The 22,705-nt window shown below is 42.0% G+C and overlaps 1 protein-coding gene across 1 annotated transcript in view; it reads left to right on the top strand.

Annotated features, from left to right (window-relative positions):
* Positions 1 to 22,705, top strand: part of inpp5a (inositol polyphosphate-5-phosphatase A) — a 148,776-nt gene that overhangs the window by 120,788 nt on the left and 5,283 nt on the right. Inside the window, 3 exon segments of the mRNA XM_086180960.1 lie at positions 267 to 341; positions 7,389 to 7,462; positions 20,750 to 20,861. Coding sequence (XP_086037086.1) covers positions 267 to 341; positions 7,389 to 7,462; positions 20,750 to 20,861 — 261 coding nt within the window.

Here is a 22,705-nt window from a genome sequence, read left to right on the forward strand (position 1 = left end):
CTGAAAAAAATTTTCACTCATGATGCATTTAAATTTATTCACAATGGACTGTTTTCTATGATTATTTACAAAGTTTTTATTCCCCTGTATCGTATTTTCAGTTACAAATATTGTAATAAAGTGTGATCTCCCTCTAAGTTGTAGATGTAACAGAAGTGCCTGCTACTGCAGCACACTGCTGTTCATTAGCGTTCAAATTACTAAGTGCTCTTCACATTAGTATCTGTATTAATCAGAGCCCTGTTCCTCTCTTGCCACTCATTTAGGTTGTTCTTCAACTTGAAAAGAAGCTTTTTAATTATGTCAACCAGGACGTTTTCCGGGAAAACAATGGGACCTCAGTAAGTTACCCCACTCCTTTCTAACCTTCTATAATTTTCTTTCACTCTCCGGCTTCTCTCTGCATTTTCTTCCCTTATATTACAAATTAGATTTATTTTATTGACTCTCTTTTTCCACTTTATAGCAACAATGGTTGACATTCATCACATTTCAAAGTGACTATTTGTGAATGGGGCAGAGCACACAACAATCAAAATCATAAGATTCTTTGAAGCTGCAAAATTAGATTTGAGGGCTTTTTGTATTCATAAAATGGACGTAAGAAGAGGAGTGTAAAAGCAAAACAAGCACATGCACAAAAATATAATTATTGCAGCTGCTGACCTGAGACGTGCTGATGGCCTCACATCACTTTGGCAAGCACACACGCACGCACGCACACACACGCACGCACACACACACGCACACACACACACACACATACACACACTCCTGTTGTCCCCACTGAGAGGCCAAATGCCTTTGGAAAAAAAAAATTCTATGAGACTTGTAAGAGTAGATGAGCTGAGTGAGTCCTCAGGAGAAAAACAACGATAGGCAGGTCCTTTATATTACCATCTATAGTTTAAAGTCATTAAAATCACTGTAAAGGACCACACACACACACACACACACTCGCACAGAGTGGAAAAATATCTGTGCCTGTGTTAGCGTGCCTTTTGTTTACTCAAGGGACAAAATAACTGACAGCTGAATTAAGTTTTATTTTTAAGGACCCAGCACTTCAACAAAGCTAAATCAAAAATGTGCTGACATAATACTCGATTTTGAATCTGAGTTTAACACTCACAGTAGAAGATTGATTTTTTTTTAAAATCACAACTCACTCTGAAGTCAGTCCAGTGTGACAGTTCTTCTAAAAATTCTGATGCACACTATTACACACTTCACAATATATTTTGCAGTCAAGTCGCAGATAGCCCAGATCCAACATTATCAAGTACTTGAATCAAAATGTAACACAAAACGTTACTCGTTAATATGTATAAAAACCTCATATTTTCTGTACACATGTATATAAAAAAAAATCCAGACTGTCTGAAATCTAAATCAAGTTGATTCTTTTGTCTTTGTTGTTAGTTAAAAGGCACAAGTGAAGTCTGACTTGAATCAAATCATGTGACTCCCCCTCTTAGGAATTTGCAAATAAACTCAATAAAGATCTATCTTGATTCAGAAGTAGTAGTTGTCCCACAAATTTTAACATAGCAATTCATTTTGTTCATGGAAATATAAAATAAATTGGCACTTTTGGATAATTGTCGCAACTCTTTTTTTTTAATCTTTTTTTTTTCAGTGAATTCTGGAGGTTTAAGAATTGTGTGAATGCACAAAAATGTAAAACCCCGCACACTGGGACTCTGCTGTATCCTAGGCCCCACACTGCAGTTTGTCCTCAGTCTGAAGGCAGCAGTTTTACATCAACTCTCTTCTGATTGGCCAGTTTACTGAAGCCTGATGAGGGGTAGCGTCTTTGTTGAGCTGAAGTAGAATAAAAAAGGTTTAAATCCAAGTGGCCAAGAGGGTTTGATGTTAAAGCTTTTTTTTTAAAGCTTTCTTTGTTGTTGTTTGCAGCAATTATTTTCGTATTCTTTTGAAACCTGATGGGTGGAAAAGTTGACCATGTTTAATACAAACACCTGACTCAGTGACATTACTAATGACCATCACCCTATGTGTGACAGAAGATGTGAAAGATCTAATAGGTCCCCTTGTGTAACAGTAACTGTAGGAGTTCTAGCCAGCCCCCCCGATTCCTCCCCCCTCCCACCTCCCCTCCTCCTCCACCTCCTCCTCCTCACCGAGCCAGACAAGACAGATGACATAATGGGGGCTCAGAGATAATCTGATGGTCATGGTCTAGTTAAACACACCATGTTATGATCCTTATAAAACAAACTACCTTTCCAAAAGGATAAATGTCCCTCTTCACACCCCCTCACTGGGGAAGGGGAAAGAAAAAAAAATCCATTGCATCCTTCATCAACTGCAAGACTTGTACCAGCTTGACAGAAATTTAATTCGAGGCAGCTCTTGAAAATAATTATTGTATTTTGAGAGGAGTAATCATTGGCTGGGACATGATTGAATGTGTCCATGCCTATTGACTTTTGCTATGATTAATAGGTTTGTTTAGTCGATATTCCCATCGAAATTGTATAATTAATTATCCCCGGCGCTGTCACGGCAGGACGATGGAGAGCCCTGATGAGTATTTGGAAAGATTAAATTTTCCTCGCGCTCATGGCGTCAAGGGGCAATGCAGGGCTTTGCTCCGGTGGAGAGATGGAGGAGTGTGCGCGCGCACGTGTGTGTGTGTGTGTGTGTGTGTGTGTGTGTGTGGGCGCATGCACGCATGCTTGCTGTTAATGTTTGTGCTGTGCATCTGCAGATGTGCGATCCACGCACACACACACTTTCTTGCACCCCTACAGCACACACCAGACACACACTCACAGGGCTGTCCCCCTCCTCCGTCCCCATTGATTTTGTTTCAGTATCTCTTTATTGTAACTTTATCAGTGTGGTGTCGGCAGATGGGGGACCAGGAGAGGAGGGTGTGTATGTGTACTACTTGTAGTAAGTGATGAACCTTTCTGTCTGGCCTGCCTCTCCTTGTCATTCCGCTAGCATTGCCCTCAGCATTACTCAAAAGCACAGAGATGCCTTAAACATGAGAGAGACCATAAAAAAAATAAAAACCGAATGCCTCTCTAGCCCAAAGTTCTTTCATGGTCTCCCTGTCCGGGCTCTTAAGTGGTACTACAGAAGCCATGCTAAATGAAATCTGGACATAGGTTTGAAATAAATTGATGCTGCATTGTGTCCCCGGCTGTCTTAGTGAAGCTCAACTCTATTCTGGGCAGTTCAGGACAGTATTGACTGCTTACTTAGCCTAATCAAAACTGATAGCATGAATATATAATATCTCTTATATGGATATCTTGTTGTTGCAGTCACCTAGTTTTTCTGACATTTTTATGATGTGCAACTAAATTGTACCCTTTCTGTGAAAATTATTGTCCTTTTCCTGACATCTGTCTGATTATGATAATATCATAATAGATGATATAGCACACTGTAGTTTGGAATTTTTGTTCTCATTGGCTCCTCTCAGTACCAATCAGCCAACCCCCCCCCCACCCCCGTCAGTGACAGTTTATTGCTTTTCCACAAAAAATAATGAAGATCCCATAAAAAGAAGGAAAAATATTGCCCCTGCAATGAAAGCCAAGTGTGAGGTGTAAAAATCAAATTAAATGACCTTTCACCCCAGCATTTATTGATGGCTTTTAATGGCAGCAGGTGTTGTCACAGGAGATATTTGACAACACATAAATCAAAGCACAATTACAGGTGGTGGACAAGTCACCAACACACGACGGAGACGGTTGGGGGCCACAGACGTCATATTCCCTCTTTTTTACCCCTTGACTTCCTGCCTTAACTATCACCTCCTCTCTGATTTAGGAGGGAACTGATCATCCAAGCAAAGTCAGAAATTTGAGCCCTTGACAGGGTAGTTTTTACTCAGACACTTCTTCATCTTTTTTTCTTCTGTGACATTGCCGGAGCTGCATCATCTCGCACCACCTCCTCCACAACTCCCAAGGTCATTTCTGGTTGACAAACTACTCGTGGCTTTATAATGTCAGGAGGCCTTGAACCAATATAAGCTGTTTTTTTAAACCACTCACCCACCGCAGCAGCAGAGCATTATGCTTAATTGACCCAGGATGAAATGTAGCGTGAAATTTTCCATTCACCTGAATGAATTACTCAACATTCACTTAACACACAGTAGACACACACAAACAGCCATATGTTACTCACTTATATCTGAGGATCGATCCAACCCGGGGCCATGCAGATACGTATCTTAATTGGTGGTGCTTCCAACTGGCTTCTTAAATAAAAGTTTTAATATAAGCTCTCACACTTTTTGAAATCATATATCAGCCCAGTTGTGCTCAAGTAGCTTCTTCTCTCATCATCGTTCATGAGGGGAAAAAATAAATATATAATTACTGGGCTTTTACAAATTTATACAAAGATAATAAGTATTAAGTTTTCAGTGTTCGATTCACAATGTTGGCACAGAATGTGTGTATCTTAAAAGTTTGTTTTTATGGTACCGTCATCAGTAAATATCATCCAAAATAAATTGGAAAAACATTGGTGTTTTGATTAGAAGATCCAATACTGTGCATCCCTGACATGCACATGATCAGCAGTTTTATTTGACTGATATTACGGATACTTTCTGTATCAGAAATGTAAAGTCTGTTTTATGTGTTAATGTCGTATATTTGGTCAGAATCCCGACATATATTTGTAAGTGCAAACTTCGAAGGATGTTTTTGACTTGTTTCACCTGTCAAGGCAAAGCAGCTCCCCAAACTCCTGTTGGTTAGACACTGTCCAGTCCTCCCTTCCATGTCGTATCTTGTTTCAGTCAATAAGAAACAACTCTCCTTTTTGTTGAACTGGCCTAACTGAAAGCTTACTGTATTCCTTAATTAATTCGAGTGCAGAGTATAATAAATATATTGCATGTGTGCAGCGTACAGAGTGGGGGGGGTTTTGAACAGGAACCCTGCGATATTATCAGCTTCATTGCCTGCATTATTATCTTTTTAATTACAGATAATGTATACATGTAATAGGGAAAAAGAAACAACTCACAATTTTCCACTGCTGCCTTATGTTGTCTCTTCCAGAATGAGATATTAATTTGAATCCTTTTTCAACATATTATACTTGTTTTTATGCATATGAACTCTAAACAACCCATAATGCAACACTCTCGGTTAGGAGCCAGTGTCACACTGGAAACCCGTTCAAATTGAATATCTGGTGGTATAATATAGCCTCCACTTTCCAACAAAATTTCATAATTGTAGTCATGCATAATAAGACAAATTAAATTATAATAACTATGTTTTATTATGTATTTTTGCTGCAGGATTTGGCCGTATTGCAATTTTTGTGTACAATAATTATGATTGTGATACAATAAACGGATAGTATTGCGGTAATTTGCTTGGTTATCAAAGAAACTGCACAAATTATTGATCATCTAGAAATGTGTACTTCAACTCAAGCAAAATAACTGGAAGAAAAAAATACAGAAGCAAATGTTTGTGCAGATTTTTTTCAAAATAAATGTTTTTCTAATTCAGATAAAAAGCAAAAGAATTATGTCACAAATATGAAGACTTTTCTGCAACATTTGTGTAAGACTGTTTAGATCACAATTGCAATTCTTTTAGTTATATATTCACACAAACTGCCATTGCAATTGCAGTGTGATTAATGGTGCAGAAAATGTTAATATCTCCTTATATTGTGGCCAAGATTGCAATCATTTGATATTTAAAAACTCCACACACACCCTGTGTGTCTGTAGAAGAAGGCATCAGTGGGTGGATGCGGGTAGACAGGGTGGGGTTACATCCCCTGCTCTGCCATCCCTCATCCACAGTGTGTGAGTCTCTCTTATGACCCCGGCGGTGTGAGTTTGATGAATGCAGCACATCTGCCCTCCTGAACCACAGAGACTCACGCTGAGAGGCCCCTCTGGCTGGAAGTAATGGCCACTGTTCTACACCACTGACACATAATCACACACACACAAAACGCAGAGCGTGAACACACACACACACACACACACACACATATACACACACACACACACTGGACTTTTGCTTGTTTATATGTGTGTACTCAGCAGTCATGGGAAGACAAAAACATTCATACACGGTCATACGTGGACAGCTTAAACATGTCATTGTAGATGGAAGACACTCGTTACCTTCCACTGATGTGATAGTACTCATGACAGCCCCTCTGCTTGAAGAGGATATCCTTACAAATATTGCCCATGTGCACCTTGTCATCTCTGTTGACATTTCATCATGTACCCATCAAGGTTTTGCTACGTGTAATACACCAATGTAATGTCATTAAAGTCCAGCTGCCTACTCAGCTGCTGTCAGGCAGCCCCCAATGAAGGAGGTGGTCTTCATCAGGCCACAACTGTTAGAAACATGTACAACGGGCCAATTTACCACTAAACGAACATGTCTCAGCTCCATCCCGATGTCTTCCTGTCTTAAAGGAAAGGGCGGAGCTAGAACGAGGCCCTCAAAAGGGGTTGCTGGGAAACGTGGCTGTCAGTCTCTCAGGGAGGCAGTCATGCAGGTGCCCCAGCTACCTGTTCATCTCCCAGATAATTAATGTGTACAAGAAGCTGCTAATTGCACTTTTCACTAATGATTTATGGGTTCTGTGAAAGGGGGCAAATTGGGGGAAGTGTGTGTGTACACTCTGTTGAGTGAGTACAGCTGGGTGAGGAGACATGATTGATGAAGAGTGTGTGGGTGCACTGTCAGTGAGAAGAGAGAGACCCCCGTAGGATGGGACTACACACACACATACACAGATCACACAAGCTGGCTCTTAAAAGAATATAACTTAAAGATAAATTGAAATGAACCTCTGTTTTGTTCAACCAGCAATTGTTTTTGTTCCTACCGAATCTACTAATTATTCTCTTAATTCAAAATGTAAGAAAACTGTGTTTTCACCGTTTCTTGGGTCACTTGGTAGATGTTTTGTTTGATAAACAGCGAAAAACCCAAAGATTTTCCATTCTGTTAAACAAGAAAGCACCATATGATTCAACACAAGAAGCTTAAATCAGCGTGTCTTTACGCGTGTTAGCTTAAACTGGTAATTATTTGTTAAAGTGGTAGATTCAATCGACTTTTATTGCAGCTTCTTGGCATCTACAAACTAAATCAGACCAGCTTTGAATAAATATAAATAATTTACCTGGTTTACCAAAGATTTGATTTGGTAAATAAATATTTTGGGAGGCTTAAACTTCATCGATGTAGAATATAACTCTTCACTAACACACTTCCTCTAAAACCACAGAGTTTCCAACACTAGAAGGTGTGCAAACAAACAATTCTGACTTTGTTTATTGATGCTTCTCTCTCCCAGCATCCCTCCATTCATTTCTTTTTTTATTTCCTCAGCTTTTAGAGTTTGACAAAGAGCTGTCAGTGTTCAAGGATCGACTGCATGAACTGGAGATCTCTTTCCCACCCAGGTATGGACCCACGTTGCATCAACTCCAACACAGCTACAACATTACTGCTGCCATATGTTCCACTATCTGTAACTCTTGCGGTTAAACTAGGCTGTAATCTTTTTTTTTTTTTTTTTTGAGTTATCTATGAAAATGTCATATTTCATGGGTAAAAATTGATTATGTCAGTTATAAATCCCCTGTTAAGTTTCACTTTTTCCCACCTTACATTCAAAGTTTGATTTTAAGTCTGACTACCATGGAAAAAGCTGAGCTGCAGCCACAGAGCTCAAGAACATAGTTGTTGGTAGAGGAGAGGATTTCATTCAGTTCACTCTAAACCACACATTCAGAGGGACCCTCTTTCTATTTTTAACAAACAAAACATCAAATCTGTTGCAAAACAGAGAAAAAGTACACGGTTAAGTTGAGAAAAAATTATCTGTTTCTATGGATCGTTATTTGTAATTAATAACATTTTTTTTCCTTCATCCATTAAGTCAGGGTTTTGTTTTTGTTTTTTTAGTTAAGAAAAACACTCAACACTTTTAACTGTGGGGAAGCACATTTTTTGGATAATTTAATTGGGTTGTAATTGGTTTATTCAGCCTAAAAAGCCTAAGAATTCCTCAAGCAATTAAGGAGCAAATATCTGAAAAATCCAAAATTGGTTAATGTGGAGATAAATAGTTTTGACAGCATAGCAAGGAAGGGAAGGTTTGTCACCCACATCATGTGTTGGTAAATGCAGTGAATAAGCCAACCGGACGTCTGCCATGAGGACTCATTATTAATATGTCAAACCAGAAGGAGACATTTGCCTCCTCCTTGTCCAAAATGGCTTTATGAGAGCTGCTGGATCTGTGTTTGATGGCTATCAGTTGCTATATTTGATTGGATATGGCCCCAAACTGCTCCCATGTGTATGTTTTTTTTTTCTTTTTCATTTCTGTGTGTGTGTGTGTGTGTGTGTGTGTGTGTGTGTGTGTGTGTGTGTGTGTGTGTGTGTGTGTGTGTGTGTGAATGCTTTGGACTGCATTAATGTTCCGTCTCAGTGGGACTTGGGGGAGATTGGAGCGGGTGTTCTTCTCTCCTCTTCCTCAAACAAATGCATTTGCAATTAGCTCTTTCAGAGGAGAGGGAGGGCAAACACGCGGCCGGCGTGGAAATATGTTTCGGGAGCAGCGCGTTAATGGCGCTTGACCTTTGCCGTTGGTTGTGACTCAATCAGTGCAGATAATGAAACGCTGTAATCAAACAATAATTACTTGATAAACTGCTCTAGTGGCAGGCGCAGGGCGACAGGGGATTTTACTGTGTGTGTGTGTGTACGCGCATGTGTGCGCGCGTGCCTGTGTGTGTGTGTGTGTGTGTGTGTGCAAGTTTGACATACATAGAATATCAAAGCGTGTGTGAGTGGCTTGGACTGTGAGTTTGAGATTGAGTTGTCGTGTAAGGCACACATGCTTAAGACTGAATAGGTGTGTGTGTCAAGGTTCTGCCGGTCCCTGTTTTTTAAATGACTCTGTGTCTTAATCAGGGACCCCATTTACATCACTTTGCATACATGACAGGTGGATTTATTGTCCTTTTACACAGGCTGACATTTGCACCTATCCATATAATACTGAATCATCTCTCCACAGGGAGGAATGACTGTGCTGCTGTGTTGGAATACAAATGATTTCTTCATACTTGAGGAGATGATGAATCAAATAGATGAAACCCGCGAGCAGCGTATGAGATTTGATTTGATCTACTCGGTGTGTGTAACAAACCACATCATTGTCAGCCCTGTAATGGCTACCAATGGCCTAGTTAAACTTAAACAGCCCCCCTCCTCCCTCCTCCCTCACACACATACACACATCCTGAAAACCCTCCTCCTGTCAGGTCTGCCTTGTGCTCCTTGAGCAATCAAGCCTCAATGATTGTTCTCCATCACATAGTCTGCTCCGGACCAGCCCCATGCCATCTGTGAGGTTATTACTCTTTTTAATGCAGGCCATCAGAACACACCCTCTCTGACATGCACGCACGCACACACACACACACACACACACACACACACACACACACACACACACACGGCTCACTTTTGTTCAAATCTATAAATCAATACAAGTCACAAACATTTAATCTTCCAGTTAATTCTGCCTGTTTTCTGTTGGTGGATAAGAAGTTGTCACAAAATTAGAGTGATTGGATTGGATTGGATAACACATGGTGAGCAGGAACACTCAATTAACCAAGTAACTACAGTTTAGGCATCCCTGGCAAGCAGCTTGTATTTTCTTTTCTTTTCTTTTCTTTTGTTCGGACAGGACGTGCACTTTGGGCAGCCGTAGATACCACTCCTCATATTTACACACATGAATTCTTCCTCACGCATCGCTGCAGAGGCTGCAAGCGGTAAAAAGACGTACATCACTTTACTCTCAAAAAGTTGTCTGTCAAACTGGGCCCTGACAAGTCTAAGTACTCGGGCACCGAGGTGAGGAATTTACCCGGGCCTTGTCACAGCTGGACCTGGAGCCAGTTGGCTGCTGTGCACTGATAGGCCGTGGGACCCCTCATACAAATGCACACACACACATGCACACACACACACACACACACACACACACACACACACACACACACACACGCACACACACTCCTGCACAGTTTTAGTATGCTGGGGGAAAATAGATGAGTGTATTAATCAGAAATCACTCATTTACTCAGACAGTTTCTCTAGCACACATTATATATGAGACTGCAAGCAGCCATTAGGTCATTATCTTTGCATAGGTTGCAGCCATTTGACTGTAAATAACAGGAGGTTTAACTATGAATTATGGTGCTTTGGATTTCATATTTGAAATGACATAACTAGGGTAATATCCCCTAAAACATACTAAGGCACCAGTAACTTATTCATGCATTTTGATTGATTTAGGGAAAAGCTTTTAGTTTTACTCTGATCCAATTTCTTTGCCTTTTTTTTGCGCAAAATCAATGCAAAAAATTGAATCGGGACCCCAGCTTGAGGAGGAAATGCAGAGAAATATAAAGGGGCAGTAGGAGAATATATTCAGCCTCTAACATGGTTACTGGGAATGGGCTTTGAGGGAGATTTTGAGTGACATCAAACCAGCGATATGACTGTTACACCATCGGACAAGTCATGAGTGATGTCAGGGCATACAAATGGTTTGGAAGTACCACAAGATGGAGAGAAAGATGGAATGAGTCAAGAAAGGGTGGCAAGTGTCTCGATTTGCAAAGTGAAGAGGTGGAAGAGAGGCGAGGAGCCATTGCAATGGGCACCTCTTCAGGTTCATATTTGCTACACCACAAAGTGCGAAAGGGCTGCGGCAAGTGGAATATAATCAGTTGGTGTGGTGATTAATAGATACACTCCCCGCCAGCAACATCCCTGCTCTCATAACTCTGAAACCACTGTGCCAGTCAGAGTGAAGTATGAGAAATAAAAGTGGAAAGACGCTTCTTCAGGAAATCATATTGATCTCTGGCAGGAGCAGAGTGTTGTAAAGTCAACACACCACAAATCTGTAGCCAAAGCCAGATCGTAGGTTTTTAACTGTTGAACTGTACAAGGAAACAAGTGCCATCCTGGAGATTTGGTCTTAAATATGCGTCTGCGTATGGCCAATGGTAGCATGTAATTTTTAACCTATGAAACATGGTTCAGGCACTTTATGAAGTCTAGCTCAGCTCACAAGTCTGCTATACAAGCTGATGATCACCAATCCATGTGAAAATACATAAATTTTCTCAATATCTCAGCATAAAACACTTTACACCAGGAACCACACCAACCAGATGTGTCAGATAAATTTTGATGATAAAACTTGAGATTTGGTGTAAAAGGATGACAGGAAAGTGCAATATTGTAAAAGGTACAAGACTGGAATTACGGAAATACTTAGCCAATAGGCCATTGCAAACAATATTTCTGGCAAAACTGATTGTTGAAATTAGCAACATTTCTTGACTTCTTTTGGTTGTTGTTGTTAGTTAACATGATACCAAAATATTTTACGTTTCAGCAGCTGGGTTCCTCAAAACAATCGCTGTAACCGCCCACCTAAACAACTCGAGACCTTTTCTGAGGTCAAAAATAAAACCTGTTTTTTGTAAAACAAGGTTGATGTATGAATTTCTACAGGAGCACATACCATCCTTCCACTACCTACTGAATGAGTCTGATGGTTACAACACCACGGCTGGTCATCAGCTCAACTTAGTGAGGACTAATTGGACTTTTATTTTGTTGCTATTTTTGGCAAATGTCACCATATGCAAGCCTTCTCTATTAACCTTCCTTCTTCCCTTACATACTTTCTTACAACCCGCCCCCATGTTGACTCTTCTTTTACACGCTTGGTCTGACTGAATCTGGATCACCTCTGTTTGTCATCAGTGCACTCTCTGTTCTGTAACTCTGTGAGGAGCTTTCCATACATGTAGATATAAGGGCAGAGCCGTGCTGTTGAGATAAACCACCTGCAAATAGCATTCGAGATGGTCCTGACTGACAAAATGCCCATCCATTGTCTACATACTGCCGATCCTGTTGGGGGTGGGGGGAGGTGGGGGGGCGGGGGAGCGGGGCATACCTTGGCAGACATAGAGTGAGAGAGAGACAACTGTTCACACCTCCAGGCAATGTAAAGTCTCCAATTAACCCAATGTTTTTGGTGTGTGGGCGGAAGTCGGAGCACCTACAGAGAACCCATGCAGACATGAGGAGAACATGCATACTCCTCACAGAAAGGCCCCAGCCAGCCAGTTGGATTTGAACCCAGAACTGTCTTGCTGTGAGGTGGATAGTGGTAACTACTGCACCGCCATGCCACACATCCATTCATCCATTTTCTATTCCGCTTATCTGTGAAGGCCTATCCCAACTGATATTGGGCGAGAGGCGAGTTCACCCTGGACAGGTCGCCAGTCCGTCGCAGGGCCCTCAGAGCAATTAGGGGTTCAGTATCTTGCTCAAGGACACTTCGACATGGTCACCAGTGGAAGTAAGGATTGAAACAATGACCCTTCATTTGCTAGACAGCCATTCTGCCCCATGTGGAACTTTAAACTTGAATCAGTTCAGCACTGTTGCAGTTCCCTTTGGCAAGGCACATCCACTGTCACGTGTTGAGTTTAGTGATGGACTTCTAGTTTGCATTCCTCATAGACTCTAGGTATGTTCTTGGCATAGTTCTTGTGTTTCATCAGTGTATTTGTCTTTCTTTTATTTGGTTTGTGTTTTGATCACTCAAGTCTAGTTTTATTTGGAAACCACTTCCCTCCTGTGCCTTAGTTTGCTTTATACTTCTCGTCTTTGCCTGTTTCCTGCCTTATTTTTTAAGTCTTCTCCTGTGTCAGTTCATTAGTTTTCATCAGTCACAAACCTGTTCCTTGTGACCCTTGTGGTCTCACAACTGTTGCTGGTTGTGTCTTTCGTTGAGTTTGCATTTTTATTTGGTCGTCGGGTCACTGTTGGATCCTTATGTCAGCCTGCCTGTTGTGCACTCCTTCACATTGTTCACCCTGACTTGTTCTCTCCAGTGTTCTTTTAGTTGAAGAATTAAAAGCTTTAGGTAACTTGTATCCAGCCACCATGCTGTTGTCTGCATTTGGGTCCAACTCTGCCACATAACCTGAGTTTAGAAAGCAGCAGCTGTCTCAGTTTTAGATACATATGACCATACAAGTTGATATTGATTCTGTTTTGATGTTTAATACTTGTATTATGTAGCATCTTCACTGTGTTGATTTAGTGTATTATTGTGTTTTAGGACACATTTTTTAATTGGCACTAAATATGACACATAAAGATTTTGACTTGATTAAATTTTGATCAAGTGATGATATTAGGATATCCGAGTGATTACAATCCATCCTCTAAGACCATAAATGTGTGCGCTCACTACGAATGTGTCCACAGTGATCCATAGTCATCCCCACGGTGGCTGTAGTGGAACAGTCAGACAATCACCAAAGGTAGCACGCATCATTGTTACAACCATCCATTTTGTTTCAGTCCATTGAGTAGATGTGAGACGATCAGAGCAGTGGACTACAAGTCCTGTTTAGATATGTAATCATCTAGTACACAGCAATTATCGCTACCTGGCAAATATATAGAAATACTATGCCATACACCTCTTCAAGAACATATAGACAGAATGATGGGAATGTATGAGAGGCAGAGGGAAGGCTCTGGTCCCATGTGTCTGTGTTTGACCAGTCTAGACATAGAGGGAGAGTCAAGCAGGAGCATGGCCCGAGGGGTCAGGGGGTGAGGCCAGTCAGGAGGCAGAAAACTGATAAACAGTTTTGTCTTCGTTGTTTGACGTGTGACTGGAAACTTGGAGGAAGGGCTCTCAAGACCAACCTTGGCACACTACCATACATTTTCCCACTGCTTTAGGGCAAAGAGTACAAGCCAAAAAGTGACTCGCCTGCTGGGAAAAGCTACAACAGGCTCGTAAAAAAGAGGAAGGTTTGAAAACTGATTCCAGGGAGAATGACTTTGCCCCTTTTGGAGGAGAGCAAATTTTCATCAGGTGACACAAGTGGCTAGCTGCCAATTCCTCAATAACTGCTAATAAGTACATATGAGTGGATTATCAGAGTGGTGGAGAATTCCTCAAGCCTTGTTTTGAGCTCATAGGAAGTGCTTGCACAGATGGCTCTTCAGTGTACAGTAACTGGCCTTGTTCTCTGGACAACACTCTCCACACAACACCACTGGCCTCTGAAGGCTCGTACAACTGATGTCATCCTCGCTGAAAGTGTACTTGTGTATTTGACTGTGAACACATTTATCCTATAATCCTGCTGTTTGCATCATATATAAGGGAGGCTTCTTGTTCCCAGCACTGTAAACAGCCATTCCATACTGCCTATAGCGGAGGCACGTGACTCCATTAATGGAGCTCCGCAGATGTACTTGTTTGGTTAAAGCGCTACGGCCGAGGCGCTGTAAGTGTGGGGCTCGTCTCGGCGAACAGCGGGCCACGGGATCATGTTTTACAATGATCAGCGCATCCATCATTCTAACTACTAGAGAGCCTGTGAAAATGATGAGGGGCCATTGTGGTGATAATAGCTGAATATTGTCCACTGTCATGTGTCATCGCCACTGAAAGGGAGGCTTTGTTGAAAACTGTCTTACATGGTGAAGATTAAATGGATGCCATCTGTGTCTTCTTGTCTTCATTTAGAGCAGCTAAAGGCAGAGCATGTCATACAGAAGCCCAGCAGGCTGCGGGCCATGAGCTACTGATGGCATTTCACTCTGTTTGTACTGCACTATGCCAATGTTGTGCCTGCGAGCCTCCCAGCTCGACAAACTGAAGCAAACACTCAGCTTTATTGATAGCATTTGGCTGATCTTTTTGAATGTGTGTGTGTGTGTGTGTGTGTGTGTGTGTCTGTGTGTGTGTCTGTGTGTGTGTGTGTCTGTCTGTCTGTGTGTTTTGCCAAGCCTCCCCTGACAACGGCAAACAAACATAGAGGCAGGGAGTCATTCGAAACCCACAGTTTCTGACTTTTTATCCAATGGCAGCCCTGTAATCGCCACTCCAACATCCCATGATGCTCGTTCCTCTGCCCTTGACCTCATTGTCACTGATACTATGACTCTTATCTTTGGCCTCCTGCCTTACCTATATTCACAAGTCTACAATGCCCTCATTAAAAAGTGAGAAACTAAAAAGCCCACTGTCATTGTTTGTCATTCTGTTGAAGAAGGAAGTCGTTTTTTTTCTGAGAGAGAGATAAGAGAGACTGGGAAGTCTGGCCTGTGTCTGGTTTTGTGGAAGCCAGCTGCAGCTCTCACTTTTTCTAATCTTCAAATGATATGTTTATTTTTCATCATTTTTTTTAATGATTACCGAGCAATTCAATGTTAAAATGCTGTACAATTAAAGTGTGTATATATCTTGTATAACAGCAGCTTATGCGTGTCACCGGGCCTCTCCCTGAGATGGGTGAGGCGGTATGACACATTACAAGTCGGGCCTCCGCTCACCTCGCCAGGTTTTACTGTCCTGATGTAAACAAGCCAATGCTGACCAGAACACGTGTGTGTAAGCAGCCAAGTCAAACATTAAACTCCAAACCAAGCGTGAATGAATGGTGCTACAGGGTCTCCATATGTGACCGTGCACATCTGAGAATAGGTCAGCTGCACAAAAGAATGAAAATAAGCAGGAAAACAGTTCTCTAATTATTGTACGGGGGGGGGGGGGGTTGTTAGTGTGTTTGTGTGTGTGCATGTTTTCCTCAATCGTGTCTCAATGAAAACAACCTCAGGGACCAGATTATTGGCCTCCAGGGTCCTCATATCTCTTTCAGTTCGAACTCAGGCTATGTGAGGTCCACCGCTGTGCTTTTTCCTTTTGAGAATAACAATTTATGTATGTTTCCTGGTCCTTAAAGGCAAGAGCTCCACTGACGTGCACTCTGAACCAACCCTGGGCCTTGCTGCAATCATCATCCCCCTCCCCCTCTCTCTGTTTTGCTGTTACAGTCAAAATGAATAGTAAATGGAATAAAAATTATTCAAAAGTAGAAAGTATACTTTTATGAAAAGTTTTTATGGTACTGAACTTCAACTGTTAAGCCAAGGCAGTGTTTGTCTTGCCCTTATTCATAGTATGAGTGGAAAACAACGAGGAAAGAACAATTGTTGTATTGTAATCAAAGGTGGAAAAAAATGGATACCAGAATTTTTTTTTGTGGTAATGGCAGGTATTTCTGCCAGTATATTTATTATAAATTCTTATAATTGACACTCAAGTTTGTATGCTTCTTTGCTCTTACTTCTGCTTCTTTTTCTGTCAGGTTAAGACAATGTACGTGGACTGTAAACAACGATTAGGAAGCACAAATTGCCATATTTCTGTATTCATAGATAAGAATACTACATGCAAAAAAAACTGCACGCACCAACAACTCAGACAGATATTTCCTTATTCAGACCATCAATTTTGTCTCTCAAGCTTTTTTGCTGCTCATATATTCACTTGAATTTATATCTTTTTTTTAACATTTCAAGTATATCATTCACCATAGTTATATTTAAAAATAACCACTTAGGTGCAGAGGGTATTTAAAGGAAGTAGAACCACTCTGCAGAACTGTTTATTAAACTTTCATATTTTTGTGCTTTATCTGACTGGCGAGAACCAGAACCATATTTGGAGTAACTTGTTATTCACAGCATCCAAAATCCAAAACAGGATCATTTTCTTTCCCATCGCTCTGTTTGTATGAGTATATTTTATTTACTTGTTTCCCCAACACCTCCTCCACTATTTCAGTTTTTATAAATTCATTCTAAAAATAATTCTGACATGCGTGACACACATCAGCTGCTCAGGTAAGGGAACCATATTTGCTGAGTGGGTACATTTTTCTTAAGGACATATACAGTTCCTTTACTCCATCTGTGCCTTATCTTTCCTTCCAGTTTATGGCCTTTCCTGTTGTGTTATTATTGTATGTGCTATTGTGACTAGTTGTAGAGTTAGTATATGTAGCAGTGTTCCTGTGCATGTGTGTAGATACCCTGAAGTGCAGCACCCTCTTCTATACAGGTCCACAATTGTTGGACTTATCAGCTTGGCCCATTAATTAGTGTAATTAGTCTTGCTGTGGGCAATAAGGGTCTGATAGGAGCTGACGGCCTCCAGCCCACACGCCCTCTCGGAGCGTTTACCTTCCCCGATAAGTTTGTGAGCTCGCTAATCGGACACATTAATCACTTTGGCCCAGCGCTCCATCCGACTGTTTGCCGTTGCATTAAGGCTTGTTATCTCTGTTGGAGCCAATGAAGGGTGTGGTGTAACAGAAAGCGGAACAACCTATATCTGCTCACACACACAAACACGGAATTAACCTTCAATGGCAAATCGTTGCGGTTGTTTTTTTTTTGTTTTTTTTATGACCGGGCGATAGTGAAGTTTTGTAGTTGAAGTGCTTGGGGAAGTTTGCTATCAGGTGGGAGTTCATTGTTTAAAGGAGGTGGGGGGGGGGGGGTAACTTCATTTTCTCTCAATCTCTTTAACACCCAAATGACCCCAGGCTTGTTAGTCAATAAAGCTATAAGAGACTCGCTCTTGATATGTGGATTGTTGAGTGGCTGGCCAGGGTCCATCCCTCAGGAAGCAGGAGGCCACCCTGAAGTCAAGAAGCCCCACAAGCCCTTTGAAGACTTTGCTCTTTTCCACCTTCCCATTGCCTCTGTGTGTCTGATCCGTCTTTATCCCTTCTCCTCTGCCTCCCTGTCTATCTGTGTTTCACTCATCCTATTCTTCATGCTCTCTTTTATCCCGGGATCACTTCTTTAGCCCTTTCATTAGCATACCAAAACCTCTATGCATTTCCCCCATGGTTTAAGTGCTATTAATGCTAATTGGAGGCAGGGACCTTCTATAAGTAGCTCTCAGCAGGTCTGTTTGTATACCTGGTGGGGGGGCTCAGTGTGTGTGTGTGTGTGTGTGTGTGTGTGTGTGTGTGTGTGTCTGTGTGTGTGTGTGTGTGTGTGTGTGTGTGTGTGTGTGTGTGTGTGTGTGTGTGTGTGTGTGAGTGGGTGGATGAGTGGTGAGCCTGCACATGCCCCTGCCTTAACCCCATACACACAAACGCACACATTTGTTCTCAATTTACAAATCAGATACCATATCAGAGTGAAGTGGCATTAACTCATGCGTGTGTGTGTGTCTGTCTGTCTGTCTGTCTGTCTGTGTGTTTGGATGATGTGATTTCAAATCCATATAAATGTGTAACTTCTGTACTGTTTCTTTTATTAACAGGCTTTTTGTCCTGTCAATGATCTTACAGCAGAGTTCAGGGAGGCACTTTGATTATCCCTGCTAAAAATGTGTTTTCAACTCATTGCATCCTTTAAAAGAAGATATACTGATGTATAATCACCCAAAATGTTGGAGTCTGAAATCTTTTGAAATCTCTTCCACATGACATCAACAATCATGCCATTTCTGATGTCCAATCAGTTTTCAGGGCGATATTGTGTAAGCTCACCTCGTTACCTGATTAGCCCATCCCCCAATCCCACGACCAGCTTTGTCAACTTGAGTTCAGAGGAACCCACCAGCTGCTAGTCACAGGAATTTTAATAACAACAGAGAGTGGCAGTGTCACTTTGAGCAGATGCTGTGTTGTTAATAAATGAACTATATATTCCCTAAAGGTGACCATTGTTGTGTTCGCTTCAAGAAAGAGGACTTTGCACTTTATCTGTAGCTCATATAAAGATGGACCAGCAGCAGCTGTACTGTAGTGAGGCACGAGCTTCACCACTACAGTGCTGTGTAGATGTGTGGCTATAGTAGACTATTGTTGCATTCATGTGACTTCAAAATATGAAAAAACTGTAAACAAAAGGGAAAGCGTGACAAAAGAAATCTCCTTTGCTCCTCATTATCACGCTTCAAACTCTCACCACTTGTTATACTTCATTGCTTACAGCTTCTAAACATCTCACTTGCATCCATGTTGTTTCTACTTTACACGGTGAAAGCACATACACAAAAGGAAGTAGGAAGTACAACCTTGTAATTCAGGAAATTGGACCATCCTTTGAGCAAGTGAATGTAGCATAAGTGTTCAGTAAACAGAAGGCCACGCCCCCACAGAGATACGGCTGGGCTTAGAGAGGCTGCACTAAAACGCATTGAACAAAACAAATGACACATCATGAAGCGCCAACATTCCTCAATTGTCTTTTCAGGCTGAATAAAAAAACTATTGCTGCACTGGATCTAAAAAAAAGTAATGAAGTTCCTTTCCATGACCAACATCTGATGTTTTTACAGACAACTCTACTCAAGGTCTTCAACTTTCTCTTCACGTGCAAAGACATCTTTGCTAGAACAGAAAACACATCAACAATCACATGCAACAGAAAGTGTTCACCACAGGAGTCCAGGCATCATGAGAAGAAGTCTCTATCTTAGAAATGGTTTAGTAGTAGAAGTTATATTTTACACGCAGAAACTGGAGCTCTGTAAGTGTTTGTAACAACGACTGAAACACAACGAATGATCTTTGAATGTGTTTTGCTGCAGCACAAAGTTCAGCTTACCTGTCAAAGCTGGGTAAGACTGGTGAATCAAAAGCTGTGTGTGTGTGTGTGTGTGTGTGTGTGTGTGTGTGTGTGTGTGTGTGTGTTTATTTTTTCATCATGATATCACCGTCTTGGGGAGGAGCCACTCTTTGTTCTGCTACGGTTAGCACGCGTGGCACTGAAGGAGCAAATTGGATTGGTATTACAGTATGTAAGCCGCCCGCGCTTACGTCCTGATGAGCGCCGACAAACAAATTGGATTGGTGGTGTGTAAATCTGAAGCGGTTTGATGAGCCGGAGGGGCAAATTGAATTCTCAACAATGTAAATCTGTATCAGCTCAATGGCTCTTCGCCCGACTCTGGTGGCGGCGCTGCTTAAATCATGCGATTGTTCCCTGCTGTTTCGAGATTCGTACAATCTCTCATGGCCATTTGCTGCAGCACCTAATCTGTTTTTGATGACAGTGTAGGGATGTAGCCATACATATGGGCAACTGAATCTCCCTCTGGCCTGCTCTCTTTTAGTTTCCCCCATCTCTCTCCCACTCTCTCCTTCTCTGTCTGTCTGTCTCTCTCTGACTCCATCTCACAACCTGTACAGTTGGCAGAGAGGCATTGTTTTGATGAAGCCATCCACGTGTGTTGATTCAAGAGATTACTCAGATGATTGGTCGTACTAATGGACCTCCTGTTTTCTTGAGAAAACATTTCGATCCGTCTCATAGGCAGATGACGTGCCTTCTCATATTGATACCTCCTCTGTCTGCAGCCCCGGTGAATTCATATGCATCATAGTTATTGCTTTCTAAATAGGGATGATACTATTTTATTGATGCTCATTGGTCTGAGTCCACTGTGTGTGTGAATGTCCAAAAAAAAAATCAAATTGAAGTCCACGTCACGAAGAAGGATGTTTGGGCATGCTGCTGGTCTTTCGATCCTTTGAAATGATCATCTTCCAGCGCAGTTTTCAACTGTTGTTGTGGCCGTGGACGATTTCTTCTGTCCCTTTGCAGGCTTCATGTAACATGAAATAACTGTTACATTGCACAACCGTCAGTAAAAATATGTTTTAATAACTTTAAATAAAAGTGAAGCTCTTAGGTGTTGTTCTTTTCTCTTAATTCATTATTTAGCTACTTGTACTATTACTCTATGTATTTAGTCAAGTGAGTCTGTTTTTTCTGGTTTACTTTTTCAGTTATCCATACAGCGAAGACAGCAATCAGGGGAAGGAGTACATGAACACCAGATGTCCCGCCTGGTGTGACCGAATCCTCATGTCTTCTTCTGCCAGAGATCTGGTCTTAAAGGTGAGCCTCAGCTACATTATCCCCATCTCTGAACAGAAATACTCAAATATAGCTCTCTGTATGAGTTAATCTCATCTGTAAGGCCATTGTTCCTGGTCTGCACTGTTTCCTGCCTCACAGATGGAAGGATGAGGTGTGTGTCAATACTCATTTGGATTGGTGCGTCTCAGGTGGACCCAGACAGTCTGTGTGTGTGTGTATATATAAAGCCAGAACTTATAGAGTTCTGGGGGTGGGGGGGGTTGTCTTCATATATAGCCACAGATCACTCTCCTGCAGCCTCCACACTCACCTTCAAATCCATCCTAGCATTGTAAACGGCAGGCAATCTGCCACATCTATCCTCTTCCCCCCCTCCTCTTACTGCCCGAGCCGCAGTCTGTTCACTTCTGACTCACCATTTTGTTTGCCGGATTACTTGAAAATCCACCATGCAGCCCCTACAAAGTTTTCCCAGATTATTATTTAATTTAGAGAGAAAAGCAAGGGGTAACCAACCAAAATTCAATGTTCTTTGCAACAGGTGCTTTTGATATAGACTGTGCTCCTTATTTTCAAGAAAAACTGCCCAGAGAAAACTGGAAGGCGAGTTGTACTCAACCATTTTAGATCCCTCAACTTTGATTGTCAAGGCCCAAAGAGTCTTTGGGCCTTGACAATCACTCTTTGGCAAAGAGTGATGATCAAGAGGGGAGATGCAGCAATGTATTGGACACGAACAGCCGGGGGAAGTTCAGGATATTAGACATTCTTTTGTCCACACAAAAAATAAATAAATAAATCTTCCTGATCTGTCTTCTTCGCTGGCCGAAGCCACTAAAACAAGAAGTGTACTTTTCAGTTAAAATGGTTAAACACTGACACACACACACACACACACACACACACACACACACACAGAGCCAGTTGTTGTTCTCTTCCCTCCCTCGAGCACAAGCTAATTGCCTGTAATGCAGAGGACAGTTAGTGTGTCCGCAGATTGGCCGATGATTCACTGAGCACACTCTCGCCAGCTCTGAGCACTACAGATTGTTGAGACATGGGCCCGTAAACAGCCCGGCGTGTGGCGTCATCTATCATGGCACGGTCGGTTAACTCGCCATCATGTTATTTTCTGCTTGCCGAGCCCTAACACGCCAAAGGTTGCCTGCTGGCTGTGCGGCGCAGCACCAGCTCTGGGAGCACCAGTAATGAATGTTTAGCCGAGCGAGCGTTCCGTCTCTGCCGGAGGGCCCGGGGTAATTTGTTTATCTGTCTAAAGATTATGCAGCCCGAAAATCCACAATTTGATGCTGCCTTTGTAAATGATCAAGTGTGTGTTTGATGAATGTATCCCAGCAACTCCGTAGGGAGGGGGAGCTGCCCGCCACACAAGTAGAGAGGTGCCGGTGCATGGCCCGCTAGAAAAGGTAGAGTGAGGTGGCGTCAGTGTGCGTGCTGACCCCACGCCTCCGCAGGATTGGTCTGAAGTTAATTTGGATTTCACTTTGTGGTTCATTCTCGGCCTCTCTGTCTCTTTCTTCTGAAGTGGCAGCGCAGTGTGCGTGTGTGTGCCCTGTGTGTGTGTGTATGTGGGGGTTGGGTTGGGTGGCTGTTTAAAAAGTCTTTAGTTCAACCAGACAAGTGTGATTTATACTCCAGTCTGCAGATTCATGTCTGAGTGGGTAACGGCTTCTTTGTGTGCAGAAAGTGAAATTGAAACATGATTCCCTCAGATAGGCTCTTAGATGAAGGTGGGAGTGTATCTGGTCCTCCGGCTGATGATGACTCCCGCTTCTCATCTCTCTTCACCGGACAGTTTCAAAGTAAAAACACAGCTGAGTTTCTAAAGGTGCATTGACACT

The sequence above is a fragment of the Aulostomus chinensis genome, chromosome 16 (assembly GCF_037954235.1).
Source record: "Aulostomus chinensis isolate RoL2024-O1b breed Wild chromosome 16, RoL_Achi_v1.0, whole genome shotgun sequence".
Classification (NCBI taxonomy): Eukaryota; Metazoa; Chordata; class Actinopteri; order Syngnathiformes; family Aulostomidae; genus Aulostomus; species Aulostomus chinensis.